Genomic DNA, 24,924 nt, shown 5'->3' with positions numbered 1-24,924 from the left:
GAACATGCTCAGAGTACTACCTCATTGAAACGTCAACTCTGTCCCGCAGTTATATTTAGATGCAGGCGCTGGATTTAACCCCCGACAGCCTCTGATAATGATAAAGCTACGGAACAATATACCCTGCAGCGCTGTTCCCCTCTCAGCCAGCACACCAGCTCGGAAACAAGTACCTTGTAGTCTCCCTAAGTGGACCCTGACATTTGAGTGTCAGGGGCCCACTCCGCGGCTAGTTAAGGAGCAGTAAAACGGTCAGGGCAGTGGTAGGAGGCAGAGGAGTATGTGTAATGTGTACATATGTGGAATAACTAAGTAAACTTTAACAGTGCCCCAACAGGACGAAAATAGGACAGTTTTGGACCGTAGAAGCAACCACGCAGTTTCTCACTGACATACAGATTCATATACATTTATTACAAAACCGAAAGCTAAGTAAAATACAAAAGTAATCATAAATGGAAACAAGAAGTACACGTTAGTAAATGATAATCTGAAAATTATTTACCATAAAAATGGCTGAAGTGGTGTGAAAGAAACTTCCAGCCATGTGTTTGATGTGGGTTGTGAAACTGGCCTCTTGCACTCCCCCTGATACTTGTGTTATTCTGGAGTGTGTTGGGCAGATTTCAGTGAAACAGGCCTAGTGTGAGCCTGGAGTGTGTTTGGAGCCCATAGGTCATACCTATCTTGTGTGCATGATCATGGAGTGTGTATCTGTGAGAACTCCTCAACCCTACTTCTGTGGTTAGCTTTTAATTCTGTTATGTTTTGATATGGAGTCTGGAAGGTGAGCCTTCACATCCCCTGGTGTGCTTGTGTGTGGGTGGGGGGCATGGAGGACTCAGATAAAAAAGACTCCTATCCCACTCATGTCACCCATGTGCAATCCATCACTTCTCATCTTCCGTGCAGGTGTGGGCAATCGGAGAGGATCAAACTGAATCGCCCACACCACCCGTGCTACTCACCTGCCGTCTAGGGAGCTTGATTGGGGGATTTTGGTAAGGGACAATCCCCTCCATCTGCCTATGTGTAACCCAGACCATGTCAGAAATATCGGATGACAACATTTCGAGTATGTTGGTGAGGCCTTGCAGATGGAACTCTAGAGTGCTTGCAGTTCTATGTGCTGGAAAAGGACTGTTTCCCCCCCATCAGTAATCCAAGGAGTGAGTAGCATAAGGTCAGAAACAATTTGCAGCTGCCCCACCACTCCACGCACTGTTTGTTATGCAGATGATCATTGGATGTGATCGGGAGAGTCCACTGTTAGTGAATAGAACATTCCATTTAACCAATTTTCACGGAGGCTGTAGAGGAGGTAGCTGATTGTCCTGAGGATCTTTGGTTGCGGAAGGTGCACATCAAACAAGGTACACAGAGGTTTCCTTGTGGGAGGTGACAAGCCTCATCCTGGACTTAGAATGGAGTGACCAGGTTTGTCCATGCACAAGGGTGGGTTGCAAAGATTTTTGTAGTGGAGCAGGCGTGCCTACAAAGACCGACACACTGTGATCGTAGATAAATGTATGGGGTCTAGTGGGACACTAATTAAAATAGGAGCATAGTGTAGGACTTTAACCTATGTCCTTTTCTTTCAGACCCTCTCAGCACTTGCATGGGAGTGATGTTGCCTGGGCATGACAGGTCCATCACTGGAAAGGGTTGGGGAGTCCGGTGAAGGACAGAGAAAGGACCAGGGCTTAGCTGTGTTGGAAGGGCAAGTCGCAAGTGACCATGCTCAAGAACATATGAAGAGGTGTGGGCAACTGTCCAGGGGCTCAAGTGGCCCACCGCGGCATTGTTTCATATCAGCCAGGCTTGCCGCACTCTTTAAAGCCACTGGAAGCAAAGACACTGGAGCCTTTATAAGCCTAGACAGGTGATGACAAAGGAGTGAAGTTTGTAGATAGGAAACAGAAAGGTTGCATCGAACGGTAGCAGCAGTCATCCTGCCCCCTGCACCTGCTAGGCCAGCAGTCCTAAATGTTTCAGAGGGCTGTTGGACCTTTCCCCCTGTGGAGGCTGATTGGTCCGTGTGCATCCCCGCCTTCGTTCGATTCCCCTTCCCCTCTGCAGACTGGCAGTCTATGACACCCGCTGTCGGCACAGGGTGTGGAAGCCATTGTGGCGGCTCAGAGATCACCGCTGCCAGCTGCCTCGCCATTCCCTGTGGGGTTGTAGATGGGTGCCCGCTGTTCCTTCGTCTCCTCATCTTCATCCTTAGTATCTGTCTGAGGGTAGACCACTACACACAGCTTCTGCCCGGCCCTTGTCGTGGAGTCTAGAGATGGAGACAGAAAGAGAGAGAAAGGTGTCAACCCTGGATTAGCAGTGATTTTACCTCGAAAAGTGGCATAAAAGAGTCAGTGGAGTGCTACCAGACCTTACCAGGGCATTCAACACCCTCTTTCCCTAGCCTGGTATTTGTGGTGCATCTTCCAATGGGTATGACAGTTAAACACTTTTTGGACGTTTTTTAGGGCTATAATAAACCAATATCGTCAAAAGATAAGATACAGAATTTCAATGCCTTCAATAGATTTCAGGTTGCAAAATATATCAATTCCAGCTGTTGAGCTTCTGAAGTAATATAAACAAACTGATAGTTTATTTATTTATAAAGTTTTATATAGCGCGAACAAGATCCCAAGGGATATCAGAGCGCTTTACAATCAAACTCGATCTGGAGGCTAATAAAGTAACAACCACAAGATGAAAACACAAATGAATCGTAAAGTGCATAAAAGTTCACATATAACTTATGTTAAACAGAAGACAGTGTACACAGTATGTAAAAAAAAGTATATTAGTAAATGTAGAAACAAAGGAAGTAGGAACAATGACAATGGGCCAAGGTGAGTAGCCCAATTACTGAAGGAGTTTATTCATCAGGAATGTTTTGACTTCCAGTTTGAACACCGTTGTTCTGGTGATTCTGCGTATTTCTGGAGGAAGAGAGTTCTAAATCTTTGGAGCCGCGCCGGAGAAGGCAAGATAGTTCAAGTTTTTGCGCCAGATACCTGGGCGTCTTGAAGTGGATAGCGTTGTGCGTCATCGTGGCAATTTTTAGCTGGATTCGTGCTTCGTAGGGGAGCCAATTTAGAGTTTTTAGTACTGGCGATATGCGCTCATTGCGTTTGGTGCCTGTAACCAGTCTAGCAGCAGCGTTCAATGAGGCCCTTAGCGGAGCCAAAGTGTATTTATTTCTAAACACTCTCTACTAACCTCTTTATGAGATTAGAGCACACGATACACAATATTAAAGCACTAGAACGACAGTAAATAGCACAATACACAGTGGGCCCCAGGGGGAGACCGAACCATATACTAAGAAAGTGGTATAACAACCACGACTTGATTAGACACAGTCCCTAAAGCACGTAGAATCGCTGGGACCCCAAGAAACCACCCAAGGTAGTGACACAGGGGACCCACGGGGGACACGTGCAGTGTGACAACACAGCCACGAGCTCCGTACAATCCTATGGGAAAGTCACGTTGGAATTTTAAAGATTAAGGACAGTTAGGAGAGGACTTTGAGCAAACCCTTTCAGACTTAGAAGGTTCTAAGGCCAGCACCCATGTGAGCACTGGAGTACTCGTGTTACCTAACCCAGGGAAACCGGGTGCATAGGTGTCTAATGGTGTCGGGAGTCTTTGTCATTTTCAATGGCGTGATGCTGCAAAGTGTTGCTGCCGGGAAGATGAGAAGTGTCTGGTGTGATCCAAGCCTGGATGGGAGCTGAGAAGAACCTGAAAACAGAGGGGACAGAGTCTGGGTCACTTCAGGGTGACCAGGGGCACGATAGACGAATGCCCACCAATGTCGGGTGTTTCAGGTGAGATGAGGTAAAGCTTGACTCTGCAGCCACGGGGACCAGGAGATGTCGACGATGACGAAAGTCCGCAGGCGAGCTGTCCCACGAAGGATGTCGAGTGCTGGGGGGTTAGTGTCCGGATTGGAGACCAACAAGCCTTGGCAACTGCAACCCACGCAGTTCGAGAAAAGATGGTTTGGTGAGGACCAGCAAGGTCCTGGGGACTCCCCAAGCGATGGAGAATCAGGGCACGTATGGAGCAACCAGGAAAGCCCACTGAAAGTTAAAGTTCCCTTCTCAGGGACCCACAGGTTGATGGACCAGGGATCACTAAGGGACCTCGAGAGGAATCACAAAATACCAGCCCAAGGAACACTCGTGGAGTGTAGGCCGATAGTCTTCAGTGGAATCACTGCTCGGGATCTGGACTACAAGTAGTCCAAACCACAGCCTCAGGGATTGCCAAAAAGCATATGCTGCTGCAAATGTGCACGGTGTCCAGGGGTATGGGTTACACGGTCCCCACAAGGGCTGTGGGTCTCAGGTTTGCGAAGAGCACTGGTCAACCTCGGGGAAGCTTAGAAACCCACCTCCTGTGTTGCAAAATCTTCGGAGTTCTTCAGGATCTGCGTAGATGCAAACCGGTCAGGTGCGTCTTTGGTGCCTGCCTAGCAGGGGGGTAACTCCTTTACTCCAAGGGAGATTATTCGGTCATCCAACCTAGTGTAGATAGTTGAAGTACTTGGTTTCTGTAGCAGAGTTTCGTCCAAGTAAATCTAGACTCCTGTAACCAGGGGTTCCTACTTTATACCCAAGGAAGGGGTGGGACAAACTCTGGGGACCCACCTATGGGAGGGTCAGGACACAGGGTTGGCTACATCCATGTCCTTTTGCAGTTTCACACCAGAGCAAGTGCTGATAGCCCCGTATGAGCTGGACTATGCACAGGGACACCAAATGTGCCCCCAGTGCAGACATCAAAGCACTCTCAGAGTGCACACACCCAGCCCCAATACACTAAAGCCTGAATGGGAGGTGGACACACCTCCCTGTGACAGGAAACCTATTGTCCAGCCTTTCCCTGCCAGAGTTTCATCCAGCAGCAGGAGGGCAGACTCGTGTCTGTGGCTGGCAGCATCCATTTTATGATGCCAGGGTCTGTTAAGTTGGTACTGGGTGTACCGGTGTTGTCATGTTTCTCCCTCTAGTAGGGTGGAATCATACCTACCACACCAGTTACTGGTGTGGAGGTATGATTCCAAGGTGTTTGACACCAACCACAACATGTTTCCATGCAGCCGTTTTAAAGTTAGCATTTACCGCGAGGTTATAATGCACTTAAGAGTACAAACAACCCCGGAATAGAGGTTCCGAAGGCTGCAGAGGGGCTCTGCTCATGCATGGGCACCCTCTCACTTAAAACCCAGCACCCTCCCTTCAGGATTGATAAAGCCTGCCATAGGGGTGACTGATAAGTTTATATGTGCAGTGATATGGATAGATATAGTGAACCTATATCTAAGTAAGGGGTGCATGCAGCACCTTACACAGGCTACCGTAGCAGACCTGTTGGGTCATTTTGAATGGCCTCCCAGGGGTGGCATAATACATGCTGCAGCCCCTGAGAGGCCTCTGGGGTAGCTATGCCCTGGGTATATCGTATACCATAAACTAGGAACTTATAAGGGTACCCCAGAATCCAATATGGAGTGTACCTAAAGTACATGAACAACCAATTTAGGGAGAAAGCAGATAGACCGGGGTCCTGATTAGCAGGATCCCGGTCAAACGAAGTCGAAAACCAGAAAAACACCAGGCAAAATGTGAGGGTGACCATGCAGTCAGATTCCACCTTCCTACAGTTTGGAGCCTCCAATCCACCCACCAACCCTGAAGATAATCTCGCCACCAACACTCACCCACAAAGTCGTTGAAGCACTTGGGCTTGTTCTGCCAGTAGACGCCCAGGAAATAGACGGGCACACCAGTCAGCATAATGGCGAGCCCAATGCCGCACACCACAGGCTCCGACCAGAGGCTGAACACAAGCAGGAAGGCCCAGAACAGAAGGTAGATCACTGGGAAGATGAGGTTCACCTGCAAAGAAAGACACCTCCTGAGACACAGCAAAAGACTAACGTCATTGCTTTCACCTCCCACTGCAAACCACTGAAACAGACGTGTACTGAGAGGAGATCAACATACTAAAGACATCACAAGCTCCTCCCACCACAGTCCCTCTCTGCATAAACCGGTAGACAGACAGAGGTGTGCACGGAGACAGAACAACATACTAAGGACAACAAATATCAGGACCTCCCACTACACACCACAGGTAGGCAGAGATTCACCTTCGGAGACAGACACGTGTTCCTTGAACACCATACAAATCAAGGGAGGTGGCTAGCTCACAACTCCAGATTTTCTTTTGTATATTAATAACAGTGATTTTTATGTATATTGATTTACCGGGTCATAAATTGCAGACATGCTGTATTCTGTATCGTTGTGGTTTCTCTGAAAGTTGAACTCATCATCCGATGGACTAAGTCTCTGCTCTCTGAATCCATCCAGAGTGCGCCAAGTTTTGTTTTAAGCCTCTTTTCCAGGAACCAAATGTACAATAACTGCTAATCTTGCCACATGCTCGGGAATGAACTGAACTCTTTGTATCAGGGACTGCTCCAAGGCTTGATAACGACTCCCCTTTCCTAGGGAAAACAAGTTGCTCTCACAGACACCCCGCCCTGTCCCGTGTATTCTGATGGTTTGCTAGTAAAGAGGGTTTGTGGAGTTTAAATGTAAAGATCCCAGAGGAATGTCATTGCCCGACTAATCTGTAAACGTCATTCCATGCCCAAGGCACTAACCTTGACTCAAGGCAGTATTTTAACAATAATAATGGGGTGACCCGGTGTCCCTCAGAACCTGGGTATTAGTGTTACACAAAACAATCGGTTCTGTCGGGTTTATCAATTACTTTTCAATGTTCAAGAAACATACAATTTACTTGTAACAGTATCAGAGATTTTTGAGAAAAGAAAGTGTAACACACACAGGGGTTAGATTTAAATCATATATTTTAGGTTATATCAAATATTCAAGGCTGTAGCAATATACATATTTAATTGCAAAAAGGAATCAAGTGACTGTGGTGATGGAGTGACATGTGGTGATAGGTGATATAGAAAAAACACTATGTACAAGACAAAAATGAATTTGCAGTAAAAAGGGGGGGGGGGGATTTCCTGTTTGTCTTTATAATATTCGCACATATGCTCCAAGGTCCATTTAAGGGTTAAACTACAATCATGGGTGCTGTGCTGACATATATGATGCGTCGACGTTTCGACCCAATGCGTTGTGCAAATTGTAATAAGCGTCAAAGTGGGTCTTCTTCAGGACAAGGCGCAGATTCTTTAATGTGTCTGCGATGGGCATCTGATTCAGGTAGTGGTCCTTATATATCAGCCAGATGTAGCCTTAAGAATTAATAATCATTTAGTCACTCTCAAAGTGAAGAATTATAGGGGTTAACACTTAAGGAGAATAAATCCGGGTTTAAACAAACCTCAATTAATTTCTTTAAAGATTTCAGACTTCCAACGGTCGGTTGGAGCCTGTGGATGTGGCCAGTCGATCGTTTTACTGAAAAACATTATTGTGAGGGGATCGTAAATCACTGGCACTTGGGACGCGGAGACGCGTTTCTAAAAGTATCGTCATATCCGTCTCATTTCTCTCCTTACCGGGATCTGGCAGCACGCGTCCTTCCGTCTCTCGCTCAGTGTGAAGAGTGAGGCCGGGGAGCGAAGTTGGTATTTAATGGCATTCCTGGCGTGCATGGGACGTGCACGCCTGCCGGTGTGAGTCATGAGAGCGCTAGGCGTCATGGAAGACGTGCATGTGAGCTCGTAAGCCAGTAGCTAGGGTTGCGCTTAAAATGCAAGTACTGTGATTAAAAGTTTACTTTTGAATAAAGTTACAGTAGCGCTGAACATGTGTGTACTTAAGCCAAATTTCATTCCAGCAAATGAATTAATGGCATATCTATTTTAAACGCATTTGTGCATATTTACATTTCAATATAGTTACAGCAGGACTAGTCATGTGTGTACATGCGGGAGTATTTTTTAAAAACTACACATTTCATTCCAGCCAATTCATTAATGGCAGATCTATTTTAAACGCATTTGTGCACATAATGACGGATATTACATATTTCATGCAAGGCATCAAAGCGATCAGGTAAAATTTACATTCCCACAAAGAGTAGGTCTTAAAGCACGTAACCCCCTAATCATTACCGCACTAATTATACACGGTTCTATTGGTGATGCGAACAGTTAGAGGTGTAATTCTAGAAGCAGTTCTCATATAATTTATATAGTATGGGTCGTGCATGTGACCATTCAAAGTAACATCAAAACTGTTCAACATTATCTGGACATGAGTGGATCGTGATTCTACGTACGTAGCAGTCTAGAAGTGTTTCGATGACTATCACATAAAAGAGTTAATTGGTCAATGTCACATTAAGACTGTTCAATGAAAGTGCAACATGATCTGCACATCAGTGGCTCGTGATTCTACGTGGCAGTCTAGAAGTGTTTCGATGACTATCACATGTAAGAGGTTACGCGGCAGGTGTGTGCGGATAGGCCTCTAGAGTTTTAAAGTGTGACCATTTGTTTGTATGTCTCCTCAAGCTCATTTAACCCGTTCTTCACTGAGTCTAGGAGATGGATCCCTCTGCGTTCCTTGAAGTTCAGCAGTTGGAGTATGCTACCTCCTCTCGGATGGAGGGTGGCCTTTTCAAGTACCCACCACCGTGGGTCGTTTGCGTTATGGCTGCTTTTGGAAAAGTTTTCTACCAGGGGTGCTCCCTGGACCATGCAGCGGATTCTTCTTTGGTGTTGGAGAATCCTTGTCTTGACCTTTTGAGTTGTTTGGTTAATGTAAATCTTGTTGCAGGGGCATCGTATGGCATATATGACGTTCTGGCTATTAGTTGCTGTGTGGTCTTAGTTGATAAGTCTTTCCTAAATCTTGGAATGATGAGCCAATCTCTGCAAACTCACAGGCTTTGCAGGAGCTTTGCAGGAGCTACATTTGAAGTGGTGGTAAATTGGTAAATTGAGTTGTTGTCGAATGTCTCTTGGTTTCTCAGTTTCAAGGTAGGAGCTCACACCGAAGTCTTTGATGTTTTTGGCTCTTTTAAAGGCAAATAGAGGTTTCTCCTGGCTCTCAATTTCAGTGCATACCAGGTTCCAGTACTCGAGTAGTACTTTCTTGATTTCATGACTACGTGTATTAAACGTGGTCACACATACCAATTTCTGAATGTCTTCTGTTGGAGGTCTCCAGGAGAGTCTCCCTTGGGCGATACCATGCCCTTTTCCTGGATCGGTTTAGCAAGCCTTTCGGATATCCACGGTCCCTCAGTTTTTTAATGAGAATATCTGTCTCTTTATAGAAGTCACTTCTTTTTTAACAATTTCATCGTAGTCTTAAAAATTGTCCGTATTGCAGATTGTCTCTGAGACTTCTAGGATGGTGGGAGTCATATTTCAGGGTGGTATTGCACGCTGTAGGTTTGATATATAGTGTCGCATTGGGTCGAAACGTTGACGCATCATATATGTCAGCACAGCACCCATGATTGTAGTTTAACCCTTAAATGGACCTTGGAGCATATGTGCAAAAATTATAACGACACACAGAAAATCCCCCCCTTTTTTACTGTACCTTCATTTTTGTCTTGTACATAGTGTTTTGTCTATATCACCTATCACCACATGTCACTCCTTCACCACAGTCACTTGATTCCTTTTTGCAATTAAATATGTATATTGCTACAGCCTTGAATATTTGATATCACCTAAAATATATAATTTAAATCTAACCACTGTGTGTGTTACACTTTCTTTTCTCAAAAATCTCTGATACTGTTACAAGTAAATTGTCTGTTTCTTGAACATTGAAAAGTAATTGATAAACCCGACAGAACCGATTGTTTTGACTCAAGGCAGAGCAGGAGGGCCTTGTATGTAGGACAGGCTGCCGAGGGGAGGCAGGGGCTGTGGATGGGGCACTTTGCTTGGCCAACTTTGCTCAGCTTCCTCCAATGCATGACCCTTCGCCCCTGGAGAACACATGGGGTCTACGATGCTGGGGTGAGGCTACATACTGGACTGAGTGTCTGACTCTTAGATGACAGGAGCAGGATACGTATGCCTGGTGGATCTCATCCCACAATGATGGTAGCAGGTAAGATGGAGCCGCCTGCTCTCATCCCTCAGATGACAGGAGCAGGCTGGGCCATGGGCACCTCAGACTGCATGAGCTGCTTGGATTTATTTATTTATTTATTTACGCAACTTTTATAGCGCGACAAATACCCGAAGGATGACCCGGAGTCTGGACTCACAGAGCACAGATGCAGGCTAGGTGTATCGAGTTCCTGCGTCCCTCCAATTGTTGAAGCACGCTACTTTGGGCTAAGGGTCTTCATAGTTCATACTATTCAGAAGGCTGGTTGGGCCCGAGGGCCATCATCGCCCACAATGCGGTAAGGGCATCCCCTCACAAGAGGTAGCTCCCTTGGATAATAAAATCAGGTCGATTGGTCATGAGGGCTCTTATCGCCCAGGAAAGGGTCGAATAGTAAAGTTCCATTAGATTATAAGACGGGCTAGATCTGATCAAACCACCCTTATCGCTTGGATAATAAAAGCAGGTTGGACTGAACTGAAGGTCCTCGCCCTCAGATTACAAGATTCCTTTCATCATCCTCCCACTCTCGCTGTGACCTGGCTAAACTTCAATGGAGGGCGCTTCCAGGCGGGTGCATAGTGGATATGTGCCGAAGGTCACTCATGCAGAGATGGGAAAATGAGCGAACGTCAGCTGAAAGTCAGCAGAAAACTGAGGCCACAGACACAGAAGCGAGCAGCCAGAGGGCCTGTTTTTACAGCCCTGTTTACACCTCAATGGAGCCATTCAGCAGGTGGACTATTGGGGTCAGGGGCCGAAGTCCTGATACTACAGAGAAAACAGATATGGAGTCACAGGAACCACGAGACTTAATGGAGGGGAAGGGAGATAGAGGGTGTGGAGGGGACATCGGCAGGGAAATGGCCCTGTGGTGCCTGGCTGGAGACTGTGCCACTGGGAGACTAGATAACAAGTGCTGAGACCAGAAGATTAGCTAAGGTGACCTCGGAGACAGACGTCTACAAGACACTGACAGACTCCTACAAGACACTGCTAGGGGTTGAGAGGGTGACGGCTTGCTCTTCCACTGCATTGATGCCATCTTGTGAAAGTCCCGCCCCAGCTTCCCCACAATCAATCTAAGAAATGCATTCTACACAGCAAAAAAACATGCATGAACAACAGAATGTCTCTGATCGCCAAGAAACATAAAATCAGATTCTGCTCCCAAAGATCCAGTGATTCCTGTAAAACCCCGAGTCATCAGGGGCATCAGCACTCGACCCCAGGGTCCCGGCAACAACCTGAAAAGGTTCTTCATCAAGAAAACAGTCCTGCAATGAAGCAAAGATGCCAGCCTCATCCACACCGTGCACCCCGCTGTCCGCCTCCTTCCACTTAAACTGCACCCCACTGTCCGCCTCATCCACACCGTGCACCCCACTGTCCGCCTCATCCACACCGTGCACCCCGCTGTCCGCCTCCTTCCACTTAAACTGCGCCCAGTTGACCTGAACCCTCTCGGGGCTTGGTTGAAGGTTTGATGAACCAGCTGCTAAGGCCTCGGTATAGCGGGGACACTGCCTCGGCAGCGCCAACCCCCCATCACCCCCTTAACCCAAAATGTACAGTTTCCTAAAGCTGTGGACAGTATTTTTACCACCAAAATTATACGAAATTATGACTAAACACACAAAATGGGAATCCATCATTCAGCGTTATATTTTTGTACGAAATGCGTCCTTATGGCAAATATTGACGCAAGAATGCAGTTTGCGCTAAAATATAGTGCAAAAACAAAGACACCGTCCTGCTGTCCGTGTGCATCTGAGGTCAGTTTTTACAGCAAAGGGCAAGGTTCACGGTAAATTTTTACTGTGAATAGCTCGTAATTACGTAAAGTGGCAGAATGGAGTAATTTGGGAAGGTTCACATACAGGCCTAAAGCCAAATTCCCAAAATGATGTGATTTATGCCCCCATAATTGTAATTTCATCTAAAGCCTAATTTACATATGCAGAGCCCAAGTAGGAGCTCAGCCATAAGCCAACAATGTCCCCTTGCTTGCCTAGGTTCCTTTGCTTCTATTCTTCCACGCCCCTTCTTCACTGGGGAGGCGGGAAGGTCCCATCTGACTGTAGGAGAGCTTCGAGCCGCAGTGCCATTATCGCAGGCACGCGGTTTCTTTGATGGCATGAAATCATTCGTAGATTCAGGTGGTGCGCACAGGTAACATCGCGGCTTCACCTCCCCTGAGGGGCGGCGTGGGTTCAAAATGGTAGTGGGTGAGAATCAATATTTGAGTACGGACTGTCTCACTGCTACCTCGTGGCATACTTCTATGTCCACACAACAGTAGCTCATTCAACCATGCTATGAAGACCATGCAGCTGCTTTGCGTTGGCCATGAAAGCCTGCAGCTTGGCCCCTTTTTTCCTCGCGGAATGTTCTCTAAGTTTAGTTTCTTACGTCTGATCAGCCATTCAACGCCAGTGCTCACTGGTCTGCACTGTCCATCTAGCAATAACGTTCTTCGTCACAGCTGTCCCCAGGGCCCGGGCGAGTGTCCAATGAAAAACTGTGCTGTGTTTGTATTGCTCTGCATCACCTGCTTGTAATACATTCCTGCTCTGCTTACATGTAAGGTTTGTAATGCTCTCTGCTGAGCTAGTCGGCTTCCGATGGAAAGCTGATAGAGCTGTAGTCTGCTCGATTGTAGGGGGTGAAACGATGAACAGGGATGTGGCTCGATTGATGTGCAGTGGCTTAGATTCATTGGAATATTCCAGCCATCACTTTGTTTGTGATGCATTAAACGACCAAGGTGCGCCGGGTAGGCCCAGACATGGGTCACGTGTGTGGTTAGATAGGAGTGTCTGAAATGCAGGTACTCTTCTCAAAGAGGTCATCACTAATAGGAAATGTGCCTTAAGTGAATGTTATCTTAATGATGCCTTTTGCAGGGGCTCACACGATGCCTTCATCAGACCTGCTGGCACCAAATTTAGACTCCACCATGGTGCTGATGAGGGACATGCGGATAGAGTCTCTTCACTGTCTCTATAAACAATTTAATAGCTGGGATTGCGAAAACAATTTTTCCATCTAACACTTTTATATAACCTGCAACTGCTGACAAATGCGCATTCTGCCACACGAGTGAAGTATCTCACTAACAACATCTTGTCATACATATGTGCTTGGAATTTATACCTGTGGTGTCAGAATAGGTAACTTTTCTATTTTAGGGCATAACACTTCCTAGTGGAAGGCCTATATACTTTTTAATAATGGCAAGTGGTTTTTCTGGTACTTGCAAGTCACTGACATCTGTCATCTTAGGAACCGCACCACCCGTGGCAGCTCCCTGGGTTTAGCTGAAGTGCGCTTTCTTCGGCATTCTTAGTGTGTCACTGTGACTTGGTATCTTGGCAGAGACTTTGTGACATCTGCATGGGGAGAGAAAACCAAACTTAATGTGGCCATCTTTGAACTATCAGAATCAACGGCTTGTTGAATGCCCTGTACCTCTCTAGGACTAACACAATCAGTGGGACTGGTGGAAAAGTGACGACAAAGGTGCTGTACCAGCTTATTAATAGTGCATTCCCTAGTGAGAGGGGCCATAGAGGCTCCTTTCTTACGAGTAGAGTGTGCTCTAGGAGGAGTGGGTAGAGTTCTTTTAGCTTTGGCATGACACGTCTGAATGAATTTAACTATCCATCTGGCAAAGCCTGACTTGGATACAGCCTTTCCTTTGTGGGGTTTGGAGAAAGTGACAAAAAGTTGTTGTGCTTTTCTAAATGGCAAAGTTCTATCGATATAGTGCATGGGGGCTCCCTTTGCAATTAAAGTATGAAGAGTCCATTCCGCGACTGGCGCTGGTGTGGAGGACAACCCCATCCCTACGTACCTGGAAGAAAGGCTCTGCCAGGGTTAATGCAAATGCTCACTGACGCGCCTAAGTGAGGTGATAGCAACTAGAAACTCTACCTTCCAAGAGAAGAATTGAAGAGGGCAGGAGTGGAGGGGCTTAAAAGGAGGACCCATGCGTCATGTGAGTACAACACTGGGGTGGTACCCAGGAGAATAACCCTTCTGAGCCCCTCCATGAAAGCTTTAGTGACCGGTGTGCTGAAGAGAGAGATATGTTGTCTATGCTGAAGGGAGGCAGCCACGGCAGCCAGGTGCAATCGTATAGAGGTGTAGGCTAGACCAGAAACCTACAAGGGGAGTAAGTAGCGGGCAATGTCCTTCACAGCGGCTTCAAAAGAGTCAATATCTTTTGAGTGAGAATATCAGACACATCTTTTCCACTTGGCCGCATAGCAGGCACAGGTGTTGTGTGTTTTTTGCTGTTGCGAACAGGTGGATCTGAGGGAAAATCCATCTGCGAAAGCAGTGGTGGAGGACCTGAGGGTGGAGTTCCCACTCATGGACTTGCTGCCACATCCTGCTGAGGAGGCCAGCAGAATCGTTGTCCAATGCCCGGAAGGTACTCCGCTAGCAAATGAATTTTGTGGCAGGATGCCCAATGCCAAATAGTCTTGACAGCTGAGAGAGTTATGGAGAGCGTGTCCCTTCCTGTTTCTAAAGATAGTACATTCCTGTCATGTTGCCATCTGGACAAGAACAACCCTGCCTAACAGATGAGGTAGAAAAGCCTTCAGTGCTAGGTGAACGGCCAGAAGCTCTATGTAGTTGATATGGACGCCCTGATGTCTGGGTTCCCACTGACCCTGGACGGTCAGATCTTGTAAGTGTGCCCCACAACCCATGATCAGGTTATTGGTGTTCCAGCACTGCTAAGAGCGACAAGTGCAGCAGCCGATCAACAGTAGATTGTCCCAATTAACCTCTGCCTGAGACCACTGTTGCACTAAGCATACCTACAACGGATTCATGCGTAGCCTGGCATGCGAAATTATAGCAATGCAGGAACCATCATGGCTAGGAGGCGCATAACTGTTCTAACCACGAGTTGTTGATTTGGTTGGAACAGAGGGTGCAGCGCCTGAAAGGAATGTATCCTGGCAGAGTTTGGATAGGCGATGCCTACCTCCGAGTTGAAAATACCCTTTAAGTAGGGTTGAGTCTGGAGTGGTAATAAGTGGGATTTTGTGGCGTTGAGGGTCAACCCTAAGGGATGAAGAAAGTCTAGTGTGACCTGTGACTGTTTGAAACACTGCTGGTGGGAGGCACTTTTGATCAACCAGCCGTCCAGATATGGGAAAATGTGGACGCCCTCCCGCAGATGTGCAGCCAAAGCCTGAGGCACTTGATAAACACCTGAGTTGCACTAGTAACCCCAAAGGATAGCAATTTCGATTGGTTATGTTTTCCGCTGACCACAAACCTGAGATACCAGCGATGGGCCGGATGTATTGGTATGTGGAAATGGGCATCATTCAAGTCGAGTATGGCCATGAAGTCGCCTTGCTGAAGAAGAGGAATGACATTCTGAAAGGTGAGAATATGAAACTGCTCTGGAAGGATGTATTTGTTTAAGGGCCCGAGGTCCAGAATGGGCCAGAGGGACCCGTCTTTTTTCGGTATCAGGAAGTACCACAAGTATACTCCAGTGCCTTGCTGATGGCACAGAACGGGTTCTATAGCCTCTTTGAGGAGGAGAGTTTTGACCACCTCCTTGTGCCACCTTTGGTGTTCTGGGTAAAGTCTGTGCTTGCACGGTGGAATGGTGGGAGGCATGGTAGGAGCTCCAGACGATAATCATTTTGGATAATATCCAACACCCACTGGTCTGAGATGATGGTTTGCCATGTGGGAAAGAAGCCTTACAGGAGCCACCCGACTGGTGTTGTGTGGTCCGGGAGAAGAACAGGCACGTCAGGATATGGCGGTAGTTGTAGCTCCTTTTGGGGAGGCACCCTTGCCACTGCCTCTATAATTGTTGCTTCTAAAGGACCCTCTACAATACCCACTGGGGAAAGCTTGCAGGCCCTGGGTGTGCTGATAGAAAGAGGAGACTTTAGGGGAGGTGGTCTCGGAGCCTTCAGAGTAAGGTGTGCGGCGAAAGGAGCCCCAGGGAGCGAGTGTTTGAAGTGCCTCCATCGCAGTGGCTGTTTCCGTATCTTTTTTGATCTTTTCTAAGGTCTGAAAAGAGATGTTGACCATCAAAATGCATGCTCAACAAGCCCTGCTGAAGTTCTAGCTTGAAGCCAGAGAATACGGGGACAGGCATGTCTGTGTAGAAGGATGGTGTCTGCTGTATCTAGATACAGCGAATAGAGGTATTAGATAACTGCTTGCCCTCAGAAACTACTTCTTGTTCCCTTTCCCTGTGCTCCTTTGGGAGATATTGAGGAGCTCCTCCATCTTATGCCACTGGGCGCAATCATTTCTTCCTAGAAGGCTGATAGAATTAGCTATAAGCCATTGGTTGGCAAATGGCGCTGCCACCCTTTTCCTGCTGCATCTATTAGTTTACTTTCCCTTTCTGGTTGCAGGGCATCCCCGCTGGCCTGGGAATTTGCTTGCTTTCAGGCAGTAGTGACCACCAGAGAGGCAGGGTGAGCTGACCCGGAACATAGATGGGGTCAGAAGGGGAGGCTTTATATTTTTTATCCAACCTAGGTGTTATAATGCTAGCTCTGATAGGGTCCTTGAAAATGTCAGGAGTGTGATGTAGCATGCCCATAAGCATTAGGAGGTACTGAGTGGAGCAGTGAGTGGAAGAGAGGGTTTCAAAGAGTAACTCTTTCTCTGAGGGTTCAGTGTGGAGTTATTATGAAAGAAGGCAGCCCAACCAATGAGTTCCTGATAGGATGTGGAATCGTCCGGAGGGGAGGGGCGGGAAGGGTAAATGTCAGAATCTGTATCCCCTGGTTGGTCTACATCGTAGGAGTACCATGGGTCACCCTGTGGAGGGGTTTCAAAAGTGCCATCATCGTCCCCTCCCTATGCCCTCACATGTCAGAGTGTGGAGACCCCTGAGGTGTGATGTCAAGAGGGTCTCCTGGAGAAGCAGGTGGGGAGGGTGAAGACTGAGGCTGAGAACTAAGATGAGGGAATGATTCTGCATGTAGTTTGAGGCTGGTAGCCTTATTCGCTTCCATGCATTATTTTGCCAGAATCAAATTGTTCAAGGCCTCCTCGAAGGACAGTTGACTTTTTGAAGGTGCAACAGCAGGGCCCGAAGGGTGGGAAAGGATGTGGCCCATGTGGGGGGGGGGGGGGGGGATTACCAGATGCTTCTCCCTTGAGTAGAGCTACTTTTGCTTCTTATGGAGAATCAGCTCGATTGTGCCAGTGTCGGACTTGTTGGTCAATACACAGGTCTTCGGCTCAGAGGGTACTTTCAGCTTCAGCACTTAGGTTCTGGTTGGCGCAGAGGCAGATGTGGTCAGTGCTGAGGGTCAGCTTGCAGCTGGTGTTGGAGTAGCCAGTACCGCAGCGGTCAGTCTTAGATGTCAAGTCAGAACTGAGCGGAGCGTCCAAAGTGGTTTGCTGGTGGCGACCATGGCCCAAAGGCAGTAGTGGTCAGAAAGTCTGCCTCTGGTGCTCCAGAGTACCCTTTGGCTGAAGACTGCTCAGGTTATGGGCGGTGTCGAAGGGCAGGGGGTGCTGCACTCACGGACAGCTGGGATGGCGGAAGGTCCTTGATCTCCAGGTTGGAGCCAGAAATTTCTTTGGGTGAGAAAGCGTATTCATCTGCAGTGGACGGTTGTGGATGATGTTTCCCCTCGATGTCCTCAGGTCCGAAGAGCTCCAGGGCGTCATAACTGCCCCTCCGTGACATCTCGAGTCGATGAGCGCGATGGTAGGGAAGAGTCTTCGTGGAGCGGAAGGAGCAGCAAGCATCGCAGTTGGTCTTGTGTTTGGGGGACAGGCAGATTGCAGACCTGATAGAGATAGGTTCAAGGATACTTTGCGTGGCAGCGAGGAAAGTACCAGAATGGCATCCATTCCATCATTGTGGAGGCATGGTGGAGAGACTCGACAAACAGATGGGAGTAGGCCTCAAAGGGCGAGGCACAGGAGGGGCTGCGGTTGTCTCGGCCCAGTTTGAGTGAAGTAATTAAATGTCGACCCGAGACAGAAAGTAAGGGAGATGCGATTGAAGTACAATGCCGACTCAGGAAAGGAACTGTGTGAACTGAAAAGTGCACAGATACGGTGTCAAGTTGGAGCAAACATCCAAACCTGACGAATATGTGACGTTACAATGCAATAATTTAAATCGCGGTACGTTACATTGCGGTTATTACAACGCAAGTCGTTACAACGACTGGCGCTAGAGGCGCTGGACTTAGGAATAGTATGATTTACTATTCCAACTTGAGTGTGTGTAACAGTAGGGAAGGTGTTGGAATAGTAAATCATACTATTCCTTAGTGTAGAGCACCATCCAGCGCAAGTCGTTGTAACGACTTGCGTTGTAATGACTGCGATGTAAATGTATTGCGGTGTAACGGCCGCGTTGTAAAGGTCGTTCGTCAAACCGGACAGCAGAAAGAAAACAATCTAACAATGGAGTCGATGACCATGCGCATTGATCTCTAAGAGGAGGAGTCAGCGTACCTATTGACTCAAAATACTTATTTGAAGAAAAACAATCCAGGTCCAGCACTAGATGGCAGGAATGAGTATCTACAGCCACACATGCCTCAAATTTGATATTTTCTACTGTTGCAACAGGTCTATTTGTGGTATTTCCCTGTAAAGGATTACTGTCTCTACTAGGAACTGTTTTAGTTGCCATTTTCTGCAGGTGTTTGTCTACTTAACTCATATGCCTGTTTTCTACTCCTAGTATATGGCTTGCTCCCAGATATATGTTTCTTCGCAAGGCCCACCTGTAGGGGTTCTCTGCTAGCTGAAAGTGGGAAAGAAGCAGTTCTCTCTTCTTGTTCATTGGGATTTGGACCCTTTTGTTACATAAATGGCTCTGAATGTCATTCAGTACCTGTAAATCATTTTTTGATGAGTTTTTCTCATCTCCTGAGCTGAACAGAACCTTCTTATGTCTAACTTCTCTAAGTGTGATTCCCCATCCTACATATGAGCCATCTGTTGTTATGGTGATCTGTGGTGGGGGGATATCACACAGTCTCCAATTTACTGTGTCGCCCTTGCTCAACCGTTTCAACTGCTTGCTGGCTTTGCCCGTTACAACCACGAGATTATCTCAATTGCCTTTTTCCCTGTCTTGTGTATTATCTCAATTGCCTTTTTCCCTGTCTTGTGTATTATCTCAATTGCCTTTTTCCCTGTCTTGTGTATTATCTCAATTGCCTTTTTCCCTGTCTTGTGTATTATCTCAATTGCCTTTTTCCCTGTCTTGTGTATTATCTCAATTGCCTTTTCCCCTGTCTTGTGTATTATCTCAATTGCCTTTTTCCCTGTCTTGTGTATTATCTCAATTGCCTTTTCCCTGTCTTGTGTATTATCTCAATTGCCTTTTTCCCTGTCTTGTGTATTATCTCAATTGCCTTTTTCCCTGTCTTGTGTATTATCTAAATTGCCTTTTTCCCTGTCTTGTGTTTGGAATCAGGTGGATAAAAGATACCATTATGCACAACAGTCTCCACTGTCAGAAATTGAGATGTCTTGTGATGGTCGGCTTGCCCCCGCAGTGTCCTCACCCTCTTCAGGGCAAAGTAAGTCATTGTCTTGACTGTGGCCAATTCTGCCCCCAGCAAAGTTTTTTTGTTTGTTTGTGGGATTGGGAAAGACGGTTTCCACTTCACTCAGAACCCCAGCACAGGAACATGTTCTCACTTTTACCAGCCATTTGTCCAGACAGGGATACACATGAATGGTTTTATTTCTTAAATGTGTTGCTATCACTGCTAGAGTTTTTTGAAAGACACTCGGTGCAGGCTCTATGCTAAAGGGTAACACCTTGAACACCAATATTATCCCTAACCGGAGATATTTCCTGTGCGATATGTGCATCGGGATGTGGAAGTAGGCATCCTTTACATTTACAGTCGCCTCCTATTCTTCTTCTCCATCATCAATTTCAGGAAGGCGGTCACCTGGAAACTATGAGTTTTGATAAACTGGTTAGCAAACCACAGCTCCAGAATAGGTCGCACAGTCAGGTCTTACTTTGGGACCAGAAAATAGATGGAGTACACACTCTGTGCCTTTTCCTCTACAGAGAATATGTATATTGCTTCTTCCTGTAGCAGTTCAGGTCCTTCTGTTTGCAGTACTTGCATCTAGTCCTTTTGTACCCAGTTCGTTTTGCAGGTGTTGTGTTTTTTTCCTTTAGAAACTCAATACAATATCAGTGTCACCAGGTTGATCACCTGCTTATCTATTGGGACGAATTTCCAACTTCTTAGGAAGTCCCTTAATCTCTCAACTACAGGGTTTGTTTACAGGGGGGGGACGTCTCGGCACTTGGCTGCCTCTGTATAGATGCTGCCTCTGCTGCGAAACAAATTCTGCTGCAGGGGCTGGTACCTCTTCAGGTGGGGCGCACAGATTCACTCTTTGTGTTAACGCGGTGTATGGTGCTTTGCCCTGCCCTCTCCCGTCAGTGATTCCCCACGGTCTCATTGAAGGTTTGAAAGGATGCAAAGCCCCACAGCTCTGGCTGTATCCCTAGACGTCTTCATGGCATCTGATTTGCTGCACTTCTGGTGTGATGCATGGTGTGTGATAGGCATGTCCACAATATTTCCTTGGACCTTGGATTTAAACCCAGACATGAGTAGTCATGCATATCTTCTTTAAAAAGTACCTGTGCCGAGGTGCCTGCTGGCTGTATCCGCTGCATCGATACATGAGTTGGTGATATTCCTGCCCTCATCTAACACCACCATATCTCTTTTTTAATATTCCTCGGGTGAGTGCGATCTAAAGTCCTTCCTTTCCTCCCAATGCTGGTCTGCGTACCTGTTGAGTAGAGGGTTACTGTTTCCGGTATATGCCATTGTGTGGCCGCTGTCTGCATCTTCCTTCCAATCACTTCCAGCCTCTTGCGTTCTTTGTCTAGTGGTGGCTCCAGAGAGGATGGTGACAATGGCCTCTTCCTAGCCGTTGAGACCATCATTGAGTCTGGTTCTACATGTCGTTGCAAGTACTGTGGATTCTGGGTGGACGGCTACAACTTCTTTTCTATCCTCGGCATCTTAAATGTATCAGACTTGCTAAAAACGTCTTTACCCTGCTGGGGAATTCTTGGTAGCCTGAGGACAGGACTTGAGGTCTCTAAAAGAAAGCGAGTGTCTTCCCTCTCTACTTCCATCTGGACCCCAAAAGCAACTGCGGCCCTCTTGACAACTGCATGGCCCATGGATATGTCATCCAGAGGAGGAAGTCTTGTGGGATCAATGGCCACCTCTGTCTATGGAGAGCCAGTCTCAATTTCCTGCCACAGTGTCTCTTCTTCCTTATATGTCTCAAAGCTTGACCACTCTGCCTCACAGTGTGTGTTATTATACTCTTCCTCTTCCATCTCCATTTCCAGCGCTACTTCCTTGAGTCTGTCAAGTGCTTTATGCGTTTCTAGTTCCTGATGTGGCTTCTTCACCCCTAAAGGTTTTGTGCCCTATGTTAGGACTTGGCTTCCTCAAAAGCCCTTTACTTTTAAATGAGGTATTCGACCTTGAACTCCAGTGCCCTCTGCTTCTAGACATCAGTGATGTTGGGGGCATTTTCATATTTTATTTTTGCGGGGTCCTTGGCGCTCCTCCCCTTTTCAAGTTAAATTACACTCAGAAGATGCCTTTGAGCAGATCCTTACCTGTGTCTTTTTCTTTTAATGCACAGGATGGGAAGAATCATAAGCTCCTTCAACTGGATGCTTTTTAGGTCTCGCGCCTAGCGATGCAGTGCGCAGCTCTGCTCGCGCAGCGAGAGTCCTTTTGTGGGGGTTTCCAAAACGGAGCCTGGAATCGCACACGCTCGTGCGTGTGCTTTTCCTTTTGTGCCCCGCTATTGGCCTTTGCGTGCGTGTTTTTTAGCAAGAGAGCACGCAATAGGCCAAAGGCGGGCTCATTGCTCTGCCCATGGCCTATTGGTGTCTATTACGCGCACTAAAGGCCATGTGGTTTCAATTATCGTGCCCAGACACGGGCGCGATAATTGAAACCACATGGCTCGCAGTGGTGCAGGCGCGCGCACCACTCGCGGGCTTCTTTGTTTTTCAAGCAAAAGTCAAAGCGAACGCTTGCCCTGCCGCTTGTTAATTCTGGTCGGCAAGAGCACCATCTTCCACGATAGACAAAGGGGGAGAAGTCGGCCTACAGATTCCTGATCTATGAAGATCTACTTACACATATGTAATGGACTAGCTCCATGTCTTCCCGCATTTTTGATAAATATTTTAAATGGAATTCAGATCTTTTCAAATGTGCCCATCCTATGAGTTATTAAAGCCACCTGCTTTTCCATGGAAAAAATATGCCATAATTTAGGCCACCAAATATTGACTTGCCTCGAGATGTTTTTGAAACCCCAGAAGAGACTGTAAGACATGCGAAGGCTTTGTTGAAGGAAAGAGCACTTTGTGCTTTCTCACAAATGTTATTAAGTTAACAGCAGGGCTGCGCGCAGAAGCGTGAATCCAGGCCGGGTTTTCCGACAGGCCGAGCCTTGTCAGGAATCTCCGGCAGCCTCTCCCTACCCTGCCAGGAGCCGAGGACACGCAGCTGCGGCGGGGCTGGAGGACAGCGGAATACGCAGCGTCTCTCCAGGTAACACTGGCAGCGGAGGGCAGGGAGTCCTGCGCACTGCAGGGGAAACACCGCTCTCCTCACCGCCCGCCACTGGCGTGGCACATGGATTCCTCAACGCCCTCCAAGGTAAGGGAACGACATTATGCGCAATGTGCATGTTTTAACAAAATAAACTGCTCAAAATGTGTGTCCTCTTCCAGCTCCCGCTGAAGTAGCGGTGAGCAGAAACTAGGTGCAATTTAGTTTGTCCTGGAAATCGAATGTGTAGTTTTAGTTTGGTGTGTTCCTGCCCTGTAGCCACAGGCACTAATTAGTTTTTAGTCTGCGGCTCGTGTGTTCGTACCACGAAGTGCGTGAATGCGTCTTTTGGGGTCCGTGCATAGTGTGGCGTTAAGTTACGGAATATTTGCCAAATTACAAAGACGAATGAAACCATTCATTTTAAGGTGCTCGCGTGCACGTGATTAATATGTGATATTTATTATCCCTCCGTCGAACCTTTGGCGATTCCAATGAGTAAGGTAAAGTTCAGTTCAGGACAGTGGTCTCTGTGACCCCTCTACTCACAGTTCTGAGATGTTGGCAAATAATCCACAAGAAATGTCACTCCGGTGGATTAGCGCTGTTTTTCCTCACGCTCTGGTCACGGCTGCTCGCTAACAGGGGTTAGCGCTGATTTTCCGGACGCTCAGCAGCTGTAGCGATGATTTTCGGGCCGCAAACGTGCGGGGCGATGATCAGGCCAGCGGGCCCTCAGCGGCAGCGATGCTACGATTTTCTTTACGCTCAGCAACTGTAGCGATGATTTTCTGGCCGCAAATGTGCGGGGCGATGATCAGGCCAGCGGCCCTCAGCGGCAGCGATGCGACGATTTTCTTTACGCTCAGCAGCTGTAGCGATGATTTTCTGGCCGCAAACCTGTGGGGCGATGATCAGGCTAGCGAGCCTTCAGCGGCAGCGAAGCGATGATTTTCTTTACGCTCTGTAGGTGTAGCGACGATTTTCTTCACGCTCCTCGGCTGCAGCGGCTCGCTAACAGACCTTTGCGACGAAAATGAAGTCTACTGGTCCTGAGACTTCAGTCAGGAGGCTAGTTCTCTCTCTAGCCCTTGGGTGATTGCAGGGTCAAGATTAAAAAGTTCTCTTACAGCTCCTTTTCCCCCCTTTTTCCAGTGCAATGAAAACTACTGCAGGCCAATCCAGGGAACAGCACACAACACCAGGACAGTCCTCTCCTGCAGCTTTCTTTAGATCCACGGACAGAGGTTGGTCTTGAAATCCAGGGGCAATACAAATTGTAGGGGTTTCAGCACAGATATTTATATCCTAAAAGTCTTTGTTCTAAAGAGTCACAAGTCACTGAACTCAGCCAGAACCAGTTCTGCCCAGCCCTGGAGCACTTTGTTTACCAGGCTGCATCCTTCCTTTCAGAAAGAGGGGGTCTGCCCTCAGACGCACAGTGGGAGGTGGAGCCAGCATTCACCTTGCCAGGCACAGCCCTATTCAAGTGCAGGAGCTTCCCCTCCCCTCACTCCAAGGCAGATCTCTCTATTCAACCCAGGTCTGACTCAGCCTGCCCTGTCCCTCCAAAACCAGACAGCCAATACACATAACAGCAGAGCACACTGGAAGGCTTAGGCAAGAAAGTACCTACATTATAAAAGTGGTATTTTCAAACACAGAATATAAAAATAATCTTCACTAAAAGATGTATTTTAATATTCTGAGCTCAGGCATATTAAATTTGTTTTTCTACCATGTTCTATGGGTCAGTTAGGAGTATAGAATGTAATAGCCAAAACCTCCTATTCTGGCCTATGGAGAACAGGTAGCCTTACAGTAGTGAAAAACGAAATTGGGTGTAATATACTACCAGGACATGCTACACACATCAGAGCATGTCCTACCTTACACATACAATGCACCCTAACATAGGGGTGGCTTACAGGATGCCAAGGGAAGGTTCAGGGGCAGGGAAGTGGGGGCACTTCACAGCCAAGATGGCAGTTCTAGACTGCACACAGACACTGCAGTGGCAGGTCTGAGACCCACTTTACAAGCTGCTTCTGTGGGTGACGCAAACCAGCGCTGCAGGCCCACCAGCAGCATTTGGTTTACCAGTCCTGGGCACACACAGGCCACATTACTAGGGACTAACAGGTAGAACAAATAAGCCAATCAGTGATACATCAATTCATATGTCATCTTTATACAGGGAGCATCTGCGCTGCGGC

At 47.3% G+C, this 24,924-nt stretch overlaps 1 protein-coding gene across 1 annotated transcript in view; it reads right to left on the bottom strand.

Annotated features, from left to right (window-relative positions):
• Nucleotides 1-393: 393 nt before the first annotated feature.
• SLC7A8 (solute carrier family 7 member 8) overlaps nucleotides 394-24,924 on the bottom strand; it is a 125,250-nt gene continuing 100,719 nt past the window's right edge. The window contains exons 11-12 of the mRNA XM_085642895.1: nucleotides 5,741-5,918; nucleotides 394-2,284 (exon numbers count right to left, since the gene is read on the bottom strand). Coding sequence (XP_085499021.1) covers nucleotides 2,136-2,284; nucleotides 5,741-5,918 — 327 coding nt within the window. The 3' untranslated portion in view covers nucleotides 394-2,135. The remainder of the gene's footprint in view (nucleotides 2,285-5,740; nucleotides 5,919-24,924) is intronic.

This window comes from Triturus cristatus, chromosome 1_1 (genome assembly GCF_964204655.1).
Source record: "Triturus cristatus chromosome 1_1, aTriCri1.1, whole genome shotgun sequence".
NCBI lineage: Eukaryota > Metazoa > Chordata > Amphibia > Caudata > Salamandridae > Triturus > Triturus cristatus.
This window is presented reverse-complemented; position numbering and strand designations above follow the sequence as displayed.